This window comes from Chaetodon auriga, chromosome 10 (genome assembly GCF_051107435.1).
Source record: "Chaetodon auriga isolate fChaAug3 chromosome 10, fChaAug3.hap1, whole genome shotgun sequence".
Lineage (NCBI taxonomy): Eukaryota > Metazoa > Chordata > Actinopteri > Chaetodontiformes > Chaetodontidae > Chaetodon > Chaetodon auriga.
The window spans coordinates 23480671-23496327 of record NC_135083.1 but is presented as its reverse complement, the minus strand read 5'-3'; the positions used below and the strand labels follow the sequence as shown (position 1 = coordinate 23496327).

The window sequence follows — 15657 nt, the reverse complement described above, 5'->3', positions numbered from 1 at the left end:
TAACAATATTGGCTGATGCAGCTTCAATACTTCAAATTATTGAAACCTAAATAGATTCAAACATATTTGGATTCAGGTCCTAGAAGTGGATTCTAATCTGAGATTTAATGAAATTACTACTGAACCTGAAAATCTGTTGATTAATTCAGTTATTATTAGTATTATTTGGAAGCTGTAGTCCTCTGTGAGCATGATCAGATTGAGGTCTGGTTGTGACATCATGTTACATCAGGGCACAGCAGAGAAACACTGCACACCAGGCTAGATCAGAAACTTTTTAATTGCACAAACATCTTCACTGTAATTAAGTCATCACTGCTGGCTAGAGGCGGAGCTGCAGTCAGATGTATTTATGGTTCAGTGGTTACAGCTCTGTTGTGCTGTAGCCTGCAGTAGTAGCTACAGTTCTGCTACAGTGTAGCCACGGTCAGATGACAGTTTGGCTTTCCCTCGTTATTTCTTTGCTGGGTTACATTTCAACAGGAGCTTGTAGACTCTTTGAAAGCATTACTGAGTGCCAAATTATGTGTAAGCAAAAGCAGCTGTTTCATAAACTACATGGATTTCTTAAATAAATGGTCCATGGTTCAGTCTACACATGGAGGATTTTGATGTGTACGTTCACACTTAATTGATGCAGTAAGCTGGACAACACGTCAATCTCCCAGAGACTTTTGTGTGTTATTTTAATCTTGAATAATTGCTAGTATCTAACTTTTTAATACCTTCATAAATTGGCCATTCCAGTCGTCCTTATCATCACCAGCAGCATCAGCTTAATGACTGTTGTGGGCATATACTGAAAATATCCCCTGCAGGGTTTTGGCACTATGCCACTGATGTTCATGTTGTCTCATAGGAGGACCCCCAGCTGATGATTATATTTCCTATTTTAATAGACTCTTGGGCCAAATGCTGCAAAATCCCTCCTCTACTGTTATGCTCTATAGGAGCAAAGTCCCTGGATAAAAGTTAAAGTCATGTTTTAGTTCTGTGCTAAGAACTAATTTTAGCAGTGCCTGGTGCACAATAAGTCCATGTTAGTGGAGTTATTTTCACTTTCTCATCATTTGCCATCATTTCATCAAGATTGAAATGTCTTGATAACTATTGGATGGATTGCCATGAAAGGAAAGGCCTCTTGTCGATATGTTCAAGTGAACCTGAAGTTGCTTGTGCCTTGCATGGCGGCTCAGTTGTCATCAGTGGTGAGGCCAGGTGTGAAGAACTATGTCAGTTAAGGTCGAAACGTGGTAAATAAGTGCAGTCCATTTACCATTTAAACATTATGACTGCTAAACATCAGCATTTTAGCATTGTTATTGTGAGCATTTAGCTTCACAGAGCTGCTAGCATGGCTGTAGACTCAGAGTTAGCGTTCCCTTAGCCTATGTTCTGACCAGTTGTGCATCTCAACATCCATTAGCCTTCCACCCTTATTTGCAGTTTTCTCAAGTGTTCATGTAAGACTCCTATGCACAAGATTTTCATGTCAACATAAAGCCGTATTCAGGATTGGAGGGGACACATTTTCAGCTCAAGAGCGTCATGGTGTAGACCATGCTACATGTCCACCACCTCCAGTAAAGCTATGCAGGGTAGAGTTAACCATTTTGTAAGATGGTTCCCCCTTGATAAGTTTAAACATATACATATTGAAAATAAATGCACATTTTCTAAGTATGAATGAACTGTAGCATCCCCAAAGAGTCATACTGCTGACAATGTACTCCATACTTTCCTCCACTTGGTGGTTGATTCCCTGCATTTTGCTGTTATTGTGTTGTTGGTTCAGTCTATTAGGCTGTCAACATGTGTTGCTAGTAGGAACAGAGCACCCCAGGGAGGCCTGGTCGTAGTCACGTCTGCTGTGCACACTTTAGCACGGCACCATTCACAGCTAATAACCAGAGAATATAATAATCTCTAGCAGCTGAGCATTGGGAGAACAGTGTGTACTCTTTAGCTGACTGGTATTATGTAATGAAATGGCCCAATTAGATTCCTAAATGAAATAGTAGTTTAAACACATGCAAATAATAAATTCATTGTATCTCAGCCATTAAGTCACCTATTTGGGGCATCATCAAGCACAGCATTTTAGAGAAGGGACAGAAAGACAGAGCGCCAGAGATGATATTTTCAGGTAATGAACTGTGAACTAAATACAATACATTTGCATAATTTCGAGTTTGCCATGTCTGCTGATGTCTCTTGTGGACTCACTGGAAGTAATAGATGTCCACAGGAGGGACTGATGTCTTTTTTTTTTTCCCTGGAGATGTGAGGATGTGGGTGCCCTGTTTGTGACATGACAAGCTTCAGATGTTAAATTTAGCAGCAAGACTTAACTCGCATATTTCACATCAAATGTTACCATGCTGCCATATTTCCCCATGCTGTAAGAGCATGTTTGTGACGGAATTTTTATATTGTAACAAAACTGTTGGCTTGGGCTGTCCTCCCAAAATCAGAGAACACTCATAAATAATAGAAGAAGAACTAAAAACTCAGATATCAGATATTTTTTTGTGTACTTGCCTTCAGAGTCATTGCAGTTGTGATGAACAGCATGTTGTTACAGTATAACTATGGCGGACAGTTGGTCTGACTGTCTCCAAAGTTCAAACAGAAATGCAAAAATGTGAAGCTGCGTCACCGTGAGGTGGCGTCAGGAAGTGTGATTGCCCAGATGTTGGTCTTCAAGAAATTGTTGTAGCACATACATTCAGTTTGTGTCTGGATTAAACAAAGATACAACATGTTGTGTTGTGCTATATGTGTACTTTTTATTGAGCTAGGTGGCTGTTTCCCCCTGCTTCCAGTCTTCATGAGAAGCTGGGGTGATTGCCTGTTGGCTCTAGCTATATAGTTGCAGTCTGCAAGAGACTGGAAGAATATTTCTCAAAATGTTAAACTATTCTTGCATGAGGCTGAGTATGTCACAGAGAGTGAGCACCAAACACACCCCTATTCATTTATTATTTATGTATTAGAAGGATGAATTCAAGCCATGCAACACCTGCATGGTAAGGTAGTGCAATCCAAGTATGGACCGGGAAGAGATAAATTGTCTTCACATCATCATCTCACAGGAGTCTGCCATGTCACATCCTTCATAACACTATAATTTTGTATTATACTATGATAGTGTCAAATCCAGATATTAACAAAGTTGAAGTATTACCGATAGGGCTATGTAAAGCAGCAGCAGGCATTGCTGAAGGCAAAAGCAACATCGCTGCCGGCTCGGCTGTGCAGGAGTTGCTTCCAAAAAAGGGAGCAGCTATATTAACTCTATTAAAGGTCAAAGCTGCAAGATACCAGAAATGTTTAAGCAGTGCAGGAAGATAATAAGTGTAAAGGGGAGCGACACAACAAAGTTCTTAAGCTGTTTTTTTACAGTATTATATTAAATCATTATTGCAAAAATATCCTATTTCACATACAGTTTAAGGCAACACAACCCACCAGTTTGAGCCTTCCATTTTTCTGCTGTAGACACACACACACACACACACACACACACACACACACACACACACACACACACACACACACACAAAGATGTTTAGTGTCTATTCATATGCAAACACAGCCACACTTACATGCAGGTGTGGACTCGCTCTAACTTCTCCGCTGTCGTCATCCTCATTTCTCTTTCCCTCTCACTTGTAAAAGGTCAGTGTCCGCAGGGCTCAGGCCAGTAAGTGGGACAAGGAAGAAGGCATCATTAATTCTAAATTTAGAGGGAAAAAATATATATAAATGTGTGAGTGTGTGTGTGTGTGTGTGTGTGTGTGTTTGTGTCTGTGTGTGTGTATAATATACTGTAATTGTATATGCATGTCTGAGCCGGGAGATGAGGATAGCAGGAGAAACCACAGAGATATATTGTGCCACTTTCTTTTTCTCCTCCACCTGTTAAATGTCATTGCTTTCCCTGTCAATCCTCAGTACACACACACACACACACACACATAGGCATGCACAGCTAAACATCTCATTGCTGTCAACAGTATTAATGTGATTCTGATTACAGTAGAACATGCACTGTAATTTGAATGTGATGCTTTGATGTTGAGACCTGAAAGGATGATTTGGCAGATTAGTGGTTTGTCTGCTGCTCTCTCGATCATGTGGGGAAACTGTAGAAGCAGTATCTGATTAAATTTTCAATTTTGAGACTTTATTCATTGAAAGTGATCTGATTTGGATTCCATTTGGGACTAATTCACCATTATAGGGAAAAACTTCATAAGTCACCCAGAAACTGTAAACCTCCTGCTGGCATGTTGTACTGGAGCCCTGTTGCTGCCGGGGGGGGGGGGGGGGGGGGGGCGCGCGCAGATCAACCAGAGCAAGTCAGTGAGATGGAGGAGCAGCAAGTACAGACAACACTGATTAAAAGGGCTGACAGATTTACAGATTTGAGCAAATTATCTACTTGAGATTTTTCAAACGTAAATGAATAAAAAACTATGTTTGTCAGGAACAGTAAGTTTTCACATTACCTCTTAGAAGTACTTTCATTTTTAGATTTTATACTTGAACTTTTAACTTTGCTGCATTTACCAATTATACCTTTGTCACAACTAGTCAGTTGTGCAGGAGAGCTTCAACTGGTCCCTCTTACTGTACATAGAGAATTGAACTTGTGCCAGATATTAATCTTAAAGATTAGTTCTGTTGTGCTGACACACACAGGTCTCCCTCTACACTGACTTACCCTACTTCATTCAACAGTGGGCTGCCCCTGTGTTATTACCACAATGATTCTTTACTTCGTAAAGATTATGTTCATATGTGCTTCAGGATTAATCATATTGTACTGAGTGCCTGTGCTTTTGGAGGGGGTAACCATATGCAGTTTCCTTCATCTTGAAGTGATTTTGTTGTCCATGTCAAGATAACAACAGATAAAGGCAACAATACTAGGCTAAGCAGCGAACAAATATGATATACCAATACCTGCAAAAGGTATTCAAAAGTAAAATGACTGTATTAAACAGAAGTAGCTAAATTAGAGATAATTAACATGCAAAGTAAAGTGTATTCCCTGGAAATAGCTGGAAATAGTGACTGTTTTTAACCTGATACACAGCAGATGCAACACTTATCCCAAAAAGAGACTTGACTCAGACTCTTGACCAAAGACCTGAGACTTGGCTTGGACTTGCATGAAATGAATTGTGAAGATCTCTGGCCCACATGCACTCAGCACTATTAAAACATTAAGTAATTGTACTTTGTGCACAACAAAACCAGCTGAGCATGTGTTACAGTATGAAGTATGGAGATAATATTAGCTAATAATATTAAAAATGGTTTCCCACATCCAACCGATTACTTTGATTATTTAACTGGCTTCCATTTAGTCTTAACATCCACACAGTTTCTCTTAACTGTCCCTCAATATTAAATATGTCCACATTGCACCAGCATGTGAGTCTGCTATTGATGCTTCTGGCCACATTAGCTGTGGAACGTGCTAACACCAAATACAACAGGCTACGCAGGAAAATAAACAGTGTAGCAACAGGTTACTGGTTCTAAGTTTGACGTCTGTATCGATCTGTCCTTTAACTTCAGTTTTGACGTGAATCCTGCTTTGCAGTGGCCCTCGAAGCAGTCTGAAGTACAATGATCAGAGCACACAAAAAGTTTTCCAATTGTGATTGATTTCAGGTTAATCCACTGGCTCTTCACTTCCTCAGATGGTGTGAGGTGGTCTGAAATTTCCCCTTGCGGGACAAATAAAGGAATATTGATTGATTGAGTAGATGAAGACTTTTGTGGTTCTTGCAGCCGACAGAGAAATAGGTTTGCATTGTTCATGATGTTACCTTCCACATCTTTATGTTAATGGAGTCAGCTTTAGAGCAAGAAAAATAGTTTCAATATTTATACATTAAATATCTGATGTCTCCATCATCAGTGATCTAAGTGTGCATGAGTGATGAATGTGTGTGTGGATGTGGCAAACACAACATGAAGGTAACCTAAGATAACATAACCAAACCAAACAAGTGCTGGTAAGAAGGTTGAGCAGAGAGTAGGACTGCATCCAGACTTCAGCACCCTGGGAACACAACAGGGCCTTCAGGTGCTTCAGGTTAAACTAACAGGCCACCTTCAGAGTGAGCAGAGAGACAGGTGAATCACCCAGCAAACACCAGGGGGCACAGCAGGGGTCATCACAGTAGCTTTGTCAAATGCTCATTTAGCTTGTGCAGTTGCGTTTTTTTATGGGAGTAAATGTACTTTTTATACTTTTGATTTCCAGTCCTCTACCCACTTACTTAATATTACTGACTGATACTGAAATACAAATACAACTCTTCTGTAGTTTTAATCTGAGTGAGTTATACGTACAAGCTACAGGGAATATTTGTGAATTCATAGAAGCCAGTTGCAGGTCCTGTTTAGACAAACTTTATCTCTGCATGGAGACGGACAGCCCTCTCATTCATTAGAAGAGACCAGTCTGTTGGGGGAGCAGGGGTGCCGACACAGACGGCTCTGGCAAAAAGGCAGCAATGGCCAATCACATTCATGCAAGTGCACATTCCTGGTTGATCCATTGTAACATGAACGCTGTATTTCTACTGATTACTTTGGGATCGTTGCAACAAAACCTGAAAATTGCAGCCATGGTCACTTTCCAGAGTTGTAAATTACCGTCTTGGTGCTATGAACCTCTGTGCAGTATTTTTGCATCTGATAAGCCTTTGCCTTCATGCATCTGCTATTCAAACTGGACTTCTTTGTTTGTATTTCATTGTCTCAAAGCTATCTGAAGCAGCAAAACCCCATGCTGCCTCTTCTGTTGTTTTAACGCTTGCTTGCTTACTGACTAGTCAGTAAATAACCAAAAGAATGTGACACAATTATTTGGCATATCTTTTTTCTAATCCATTCATCTAATTTTTGTGTTCCTTTTTTTTCCCTTTTCTTCCAGGTCCTGTCCGGCCAAGGGACCCTCATCCTCTCCAAAGCTACCGGGAAGCTGCGAAGGCCCCAGGATTTGGTGTTCCTCTTTAATTAATGGGAGAAAATCTTTCTTAAAATGCAAGAAAGTCTTGCAGTCATTACGCTCCTGTAGAGTTTTCATTTAAAAGACTTTGGTTCATTTATTAAAGGATTTTTTCCTCACTGTAGGCTCTATCACCAGGGTGCAAATAGAAGTGCAGAGCTGCAGCTGGGGGGGACGTGCAGCTCTGAGTAATTGCCTTTTGTTTGAAGGCATAAAATTCTCTGCCGTAAAGGCTTTCTCTTGGATTATCAGGGCACTAGTGAAGGTCAGTGTTCTTTGACTCTCTCTTCCCGGGGCTTTGATCCAGTGCCATCTCCACACTCACTCCTTTTTTCTCTTTTTCAATTCCTCCACTCTTGATTTTGAGGTTTTTGTGGGATTAAGTATTGAGCCAGGGACACCCTCTTCAAGCATCTTTTTTTTCCCCTTGGAATATACTAAAGCCAAAACTTTAACCAAAATAACCTCCTGGTTTGATGCAGTGAAGGAGAGAAGAGGGTCGGAGAGAAAGCAGGAGAGGGGACTGAAGGGCAGATGGCTTCGATGCTCAAAAACACCACCAGCCAGATGAATAAAACATTTGAATAGAGAAGGAGTCGTGACATCTGGCTGAGGAGTGAGTTAGACACTCTCCTCATTCCCCCTCTCTGTCTTTTTACCCATTCTGTCCACTCTTTCACTCACTAGCACCCCTGTCCTCTTTACCCGCCCCCCCCTCCCTCTGTCCATCTTTCATTTTATCTTGTCTCTTTCCCCCCTGTGGACACAGGGGATCAGGCGGTCACTCAAACAGACAGAAACAAGCTTGTGCCTCTGCTTGTTTCTTCTGCTCTTGCTCAGTTTTGCTTCACCTTTGTGTGCCCCCTCACTCCACCCTCTCCCTCTCCCCCCTCCTGCTCTTTGTCTTCCTCCTCCCCGGTGCGGTGTGTGATGGTGCGTCCCCTCCTCTCGGTCCTGGAGACATGCCTGTGCAGGAGATGGCAGTGAGTCCTGTCAAGTCCCTGTACTGGGAGAAGTTCCCCCCCATGTCACAGTGCCGTGTCTACTGCACCCCCGTCTACCATGAAGGCCTGCTCTATGTGCTGGGAGGCTGCAGCGAGACTGGCATGCCTCTGGACAGTGTCGAGGTCCTGGACGTAGAGAGCCAGACGTGGAGTCAGCTGCCGCCACTTCCCACGGCACGAGCGGGGGCCTCAGCTGTGGCGCTGGGCGGCCAGGTGATGGTGCTTGGGGGCATGAATCAGCAGCAGACGCCGCTGGCCTCGGTAGAGATGTACCACCCCGACGAGGGCAAATGGGAGACGAGGGCCAGCCTGGGGCAGCCATCCATGGGAGTTACCAGTGTGGAGAAAGGTAAGAAAGTGGAATACATGTTTGTAGATCAAATGTGGAGCATTGCTGTCAACAGAATGCAGATGCACTCTCCTAACAGGGCCACACATTAAGACTGTCAGCCAACAATGACTATGATCTGGGTCTAATGACTGATCAAACCAAGTTGGACAGGGTCTGGGTCAGCTAGTCTTGACAATCAGCAGATAAATCATATAATGTGTGATATGCAAAGATTCTAATCCTAATCCTTCAGATCCAATCACTGCCGGTCGTTCTTACAAAGATTTTTTAAAATATGGCTGATATTTGTGACTGACATCAGTGACCGATGACGTCACTTATGTATCGCCAGGAGACATACTGGACCTACGGAACAACTTTGCCTTACCTGAAGTTAGCTTTGTTTTACAAAGTTCACTCACCTTTAATTCCCTCTGCAGGCTGTATGTTCTACACTGCTTTGCATCCAGGATCTTTTCAGTGCAAATGTCACTGTGTATAAACAGCACATGCTGCTGGCTGCTTGTCATGTTTCCTTATAAGAACATGCAACATTTGCCGTTCTTGTGAGATTTGCATGGTCTCCTATCGCCAGAACTCCAGTGGTTACTGAGCAGTGGTCCAGTGTGTTTAGTGTATTTACTCAGTTGTAAGGCCTTTGCTTCTTCCTGACTGTCAGAGTCTAAGAAATCTGTGCAAGGTTGTGAAAACAATCTTTATGTGTGCAAGCATAGCTTGGCAATCGTGACACGGCACAGCAGGTGTGTCAAGCCTGGATTTCTCCACATGCCACAACAGTGCACATGGAGCTGTAGTAATATTATTAGTAGTAATATTAGCATTAAAATTAGCACTCCTGGCTAACTAGTCACCTACAGTTTCACTCTAGTGTTAATCCAAAGGCCAGTAGTTAGCATATCATCAGCTAACAGCATTATTATTCAATGTCACATCAGAAAAAGCCCCATTCAGGACCACAGCTGAAAGTTACAATATGAGAGTTTAATGAAAGGTTAGCTAGCAGCTCTGATCTGCTGGTTAGTGTTTGTGGGGTATGCTCTAGTGTTCCCGCATAATAGTTATCCAGAATACACATTAGTTGTGTACAGTCTTTGTTTGACAGGTTTACTTGAGTGCAGTCCTTGATGTCAGCTTTGATATAAATTTGCCATTGCGGGACTCCATTCACGGTGCCCATTGCTTCCAGACACTTCATGTAGACTGATGGAGTATGCAGCTGCTTTGACATGTTCATAAAACTTTGAAACAACAGCAGTAACAACACACCCATTCCTCCAAAGTGACCAAGTTAGCTAATTAGCTGTTCATTTTGGGAGATGTCCCTGCAAGTCTTTCAGTGTCAAAGCTGCTCTCTTGTGATTAAGCTGAGCAGGACTGAGATTGATGGCTATTTGCACAAATCATGAAGCTGGTGCTTCACTTGGTCTTAGGTTCAGTATATATCGCAGTGAAGGAGTCCCAACATTCAGATGATGTAAATGGTCAGTAGGTTGTGTGTGGGTGTTTGTGTGTGCGCACAAGCCTACTATGATGCGTGTGCTTCCTTGTGTGCTTTAACAAAATGTCAAACATAGCCTGTGTGGAAGAGCCAGGCGTCATGCAGCCTACCTCCCCTGAATAAACATACTGGACTTAATGCTCATTCCCCAGGCGCGTGCAGGCTGTCTGAGGTTGTGCATGTTGGCATAGAAGAAGGGAGAGTCGTGAGAAAGCGAGGAAGAGAGAGGAGTGGGAGGATGGAAACAAGGGAACGCACTGATCACAGACCAGTATAAGGGAAAAGATATTATGCATATCTATAGCCACATTGTCCAGAGAGATTTTATATGTTACACTGATGGAAGGAGGGCAGTTCTTCTTCCCCGCAGTTGCCTGTGCTTACGTCTCAGGCTACATGCTCACCTTTCAAGATAGAGACTGAGTTTCCATATGTATACTGTATTGCACACACAAGGTGCAATAAGTTTGATTCTTCCAGCATTTATGGGATGTTTTATTCAGTGCATATCAAGAGATGGTGATGATGTTGGATTAAAGGGGTGTTACATCAAATTACAGTCAAGGTATGAAACTGCACATCTGATAAACTGATGGAAATTTAAAAAAGACCAGAGTTGATTCACATTTGCTTAACCCCTCCCCCAGACAACTGTCCAATCATAGCCTCGGATTGCTGCACAAGCTGAAGCAGCATGCTGTAGTAAGAGTGATGCTTTGTATATAAAGAGTTTGAAGGGAGCAGTCTTGCTGCTGTAATGTGAACTACAAACATCACATCTCAAGCCAGCTCATGTACTGCCTGCAATAGTAATGTTTCATGGCGTTACTTTCAAGGCTAAGAGTGGGTCAGTATCTTTAATAAAATGTAATATATATTAAAATCTATATATATTAATATATAGATATTAGATATGAGATGTTTCTTGGGTCCAAAAATGTAGTCTTATTCATAAGATAATTAATTAAAGAACTTTAAGACATGCTTTTTTTTTTTTTTTTTTTTTTTTTGCAACACCTCTGTAGTATTTTATGTAGAGTATCTCAGGTCTGAAAATAAAAAAACAGAGCAGTGCTCTTTGTGAAACTAGATTTGTGCAGTCTGTGGTGCGTTATAATGAGCATCGAGATGGGACATGCTTTCAGCCAAAAAACTAGTGCAGCAGAAGAGTTCTGCTGCAAAGCCTTGCAGTCACAACACTTCCTCTAAGTGGATGCTGTCACACTCATTGGAGAAAAGCTCCCATTAGAGAAAAGCTTAACGCTAACAGCTCAAACGTGCAGGTTCTCATGTTTGGTTAGTGCCGCAGCAGAGATACACCAGAGGGCATTTTTCCTTGCAGCAGCTGCCGTGTCAACAGGAAAATATATAGGAGTTAGATTTGAAACAGGTATGTCATATCATTCATTGGCAATTATTATTTAACACTGTTTTCACAGTGTTCAGTGATTATGGAAGGAAGAAGAGATTTGGTGTTGGAGTTCATTAAACTGCAATACTACAGACCCAGTGTTAATCTGTGAGCATTATGTCTGCTGTTGTACATGCTAAGCTTTATGCCACCCGTTGTTTATCACTGCTGGAAAGTGCTGCAGCGTTAAAACTGTAGGAACAGTACAAATGATTTGATCTGTATTATGATATTTTGAGAAGCAACATGTCCATGTTAGTGTCTGATGCTTTCTGACATCCGTGTAGCAAATGTCCAACTTTATCACCACTGTGTGTTCTGCTCTTTGTTCTGTATGCCGTATGTGTGGCACTCTCAGTGCTGTATGCTGGTTGATAGTTATTGGACATAAATGGCTGTTAGTGTAAATACTAGGGAGACTTGCATAATTGGATACTGGACTTGACAGTATGCAGATTGTTTGTGACGTGGATACATTCTACATTGTTCTCTGTCCTATGCAGTGTTCATGTTACCGTTCCTACCAGAGTTCCAGGATGTGGAACAATATTTTTAAGAAACCATTATCTAGATAGATATCTGTGTACAGTCACATCTAAGAAAATTTCCCTGCAGCTGAATCACTTGAAACTCCTGCAGATATTTCTGCCCTTCAGGGATACAGAATTTAAATGAGATTTGGTGTGAGGCTGATGGAAGTGCAGAGCAGTGATGAGAGTGATTGGGCACAGCATATTGTGCAAATTAGTTGCTTTTAGGCCCCATTGCTTCATTTAATTAATAAACCAAAGACAATTTAGTTTGGGACATGTGTCCAATGAAAGTAGACCCAGTGTGTCACGCTTACAGTTGGGGTGTAACAACTCATATAAAAGATGTGATAAACTGTATATTCTTTTACTAACAAGGTAGCACTTGTGTTGGTTGCTCCTGTCTATGATTTTACTGAATGTCAATGGATGCAATACTTAATTCATGTCTTGCATAGACCAGCACATACATCTACACATTTTATTCATCTGTAAAACTGGATGCTTGATTTTCTTATTAGGTATATGTTTATATGATTCTAAATCGATTACTATTTTATATTATATTTTTTTGTTATCTTAAACACTTTTCTCAAATGTACTAATGCACTGATGTATCTATCCATGAAATTTTCTATAGGCATATATAAAAGGATGGATGTATCCTACTGACTTGGTGATCCACTAACTTTTCCTCTAGCATTACCTGGTTGGGTTGACATTTTTGGTTGATGGTCCACAGAGAATGAGCTGTGACCACTTGTGTGATGCCTTAATGTTTCCTGTTAGTGGCACCATCATGCTGAATTCGCATTTGTACGGTATTTTGGTTTATGACATGCATATGAATGACATCCTCATCAGTCTCAGCTCTACTTTGTGTTTAGTGCTAATTAGCAAGCGCTAGCATGCTAACATGCTAATTTAGGATGCATCAGCATTTTAACATTGTCATTGTGAGCAAACTGAACCTACTGATGATGATGATGATGCTGGTTTGCCTGGAGACTCATGCTTTGAATGATGTTAATTTTGAATGAATGAGAGCTGAAAAGAAGCTCCTTCAAATGAGCCTGAACACAATCCCCTCAGGCCTTAATCCTCAGCAATGCAGCAGAATTAACCTTTTTCCCGTTGCCTCTGTTGCAAGTTAACAGGTGATTCCTCTGACTCGTTATTGTGGTATTTTACAAGGTCAGCAAACAGCTTTCCCTTTATCAATGTCATCTGACGTGTAGAATTTGAATAATAATTGATCAACACGGCTGACTAGTTGCATTTTCTGTTAACAAAGACAACAAAATAGACTCATTTACTGATGGGGTAAGAGGACATGTAATATGCTAATCCACTTCATTCACTGGACGTGAGGAACAGCACCGCTACTGACACTTTTTGCCGTGTTTATTGTTGTTGCAGTGATCTCACTGGCATGAAAGAGAAGAGACGTTGGAGGGTCCTCAGCTAGATTCTAACCAAAGGTGACATGTTTACATGGCATGTGCGTTAGATCACTGATCCAGCAGAACACCCACGCTCTGAGTCCTGACAGTGTTTACATCCTCCTACTGGCCCTGTCAAGCTGTCAGGACTAGCATGTTTGCATGAATGTGTGTGTGAAGACAAATTTAGGAATAGACTTAACTGTGCTGTAAACCTGGGGTTATTTTAATGTCAGAAATATTCTGCTGTGTCACCAAATAAACAAGTAGGTTACCACTTTAAAGACCCATTTAAGATGTAAAATGGGACTTCAGGTTGGAATCAGGGTGAAATAGGATTGACCGCGCTGCAAAAGGTAAGCAAAACACTGCTGGAGGAAATAATTTTGAAACGGACAAGAACCACGGTCAAAAGTTCAATTTGAGGAAACTTGAAATATCCCTGAAGGAGCGGAAAAGGAGAGAATGACATGTTAAACTTTTTGGCCACGAAGAACCAGGGTCATCGCCTGTGGCTGCGACTGCACACAGAGCTGTGTGAAACAAATTGCAGCGATGGATGATTGCCAGGGTCTTGTGGTTGTCAAAGAGGAGATGCTCATAGGGTCTAAAACACAAAGGACATAACACCAGCATTTTTCGCAACTGCACAGCAGAGGAAGAGAAAAAGCGAGCTTCACTTGATGAGCTGAAGGTGCTCAGTTGGTGCTTCCATGCATACAATGTGAGAATGCTCTACAGTGAACTCCTTTTGGCCTCAAGTTGCTGCCATCGTCTTTGACATATTAAATAGTTCTGTGCTCTGTCTTCCACAAACCTTGTTATTGAAGGACGTATCAGCCCTTAACCTGTCTTTGCTTAAGAAGAGAATTTTACTTGCTGGATTAAACAGTGGTAAAAGCAAATTCTGGTTATGAGATGGAATTCCCCCCACAAACTCGTACATCAACGGAAGCTGTTGTTTTCTGAAGTCTCAGAAAAGATAAATGCATTTTATTGTCCTCAAAGGGGAGATTTGTTTCCACAGAGTGGGGATTATGCTTTCCAGAACATATGTTGTTTACTTAGAACAACATACACCATCACTACATTTGTACAGAATTGCCATTTCAAGCCTCTTGTGCCTGGGCACATAAAGTGTGCACATAATACTGTAAGGCTTGGCAGCCATGGCGAATTGTTTTTGTCTTGTTGTTTTTCCTTCTTCTCTGCAGACACGCGGTGCTGTTGTGTAGCACAGTAGGTGGCGAGGCCTTTCTTTGATATTATAAAGACCTGAGACAGAGACGTAGACACACCTGTTTTTCTCCTGCTTTTGAGGCTGTTTGCCTCAATTATGGATGTCCATGTTACTTGTATGAGGACACTTACTTTTGTAATATTTGTGTACCAGTTAAATTAAAAGCCAGTTAAATGGGAAAATGAAAGACAGAAGTTGAAGAATATCTTAAACTTTGACAGATTTAGAGATCTGCTCTTGTTGCTGCACGTGCTCAGTGCCAGAGCAGAAGATTGTGCACCTCCTCATGTAGTGAGGTGGAAAATAATGGGGTGGTGAGTTAACATGAGGCACATCTGACTTTCTAGCCTCAGGAGTTTCTGTCACTGACTTTCGATTGGTGTTGAGTTTTTTAATCTCAGCACCAATCATAACCATTCCTCAACTGTGTCTTAACTGCTTCAGCGCAGTCACTCTCTAACCTACTCCCATATATGATGCTGTTATTAGGGCTGGTGTTTCTCTGGGTTTTACATAAGTCCTCATTGGTTCCCTCCACAAAGAGAGTTGTTATATTTAGTCATGTTGAATAAATGAGTATTGATGCTTAATGCAGAAATGGCACAACATGTTCATGCAATGGTATTGTGTTTCATAAACTCTGCAGAAAAAATGGTTAAAAATACAGGCATGAGTGAGTGAGTGAGTGAGTGAGTGAGTGAGTGAGTGAGTGAGTGAGTGAGTGAGAGGCCCACAGAAAGACAGTTCAGTGTGTACATTGAGCTGGGAGATGTGTTGGGATGTGCTTTCATCCAACTTTCACACATTCTCCACTCATGCCTTCTGATGTCACGTGTGTGTGTATGTGTGTTTCAGATGGTGGTCTGATGATTGACATGTCCTTGCCTGCTCTGTAGCCCTTGATACTGTAGGCTTCTCCTCTCCTCTCCTCTCCTCTCCTCTCCTCTCCTCTCCTCTCCTCTCCTCTCCTTTCATTTCCTTTCCTCTCTTCTCCACCTCTCCTCTCCTCTCCTCTCCTTTCCTTTCCTTTCCTTTCCTTTCCTTTCCTTTCCTTTCCTTTCCTCTCTTCTCCACCTCTCCTCTCCTCTCCTCTCTTCCTCTCCTCTGCTCTCAGCCTCTCCTCCCCTTTCCTTTCCTTTCCTTT

At 41.7% G+C, this 15657-nt stretch overlaps 1 protein-coding gene across 2 annotated transcripts in view; it reads left to right on the top strand.

Annotated features, from left to right (window-relative positions):
- The window catches only part of klhdc8b (kelch domain containing 8B), a 174966-nt gene that overhangs the window by 32347 nt on the left and 126962 nt on the right, over positions 1–15657 (top strand). For both annotated transcript variants that reach the window (XM_076740372.1, XM_076740371.1), the window contains one exon: positions 6962–8389. In XM_076740372.1, the coding sequence (XP_076596487.1) occupies positions 7999–8389 (391 nt within the window). In that variant the 5' untranslated portion in view covers positions 6962–7998. The remainder of the gene's footprint in view (positions 1–6961; positions 8390–15657) is intronic.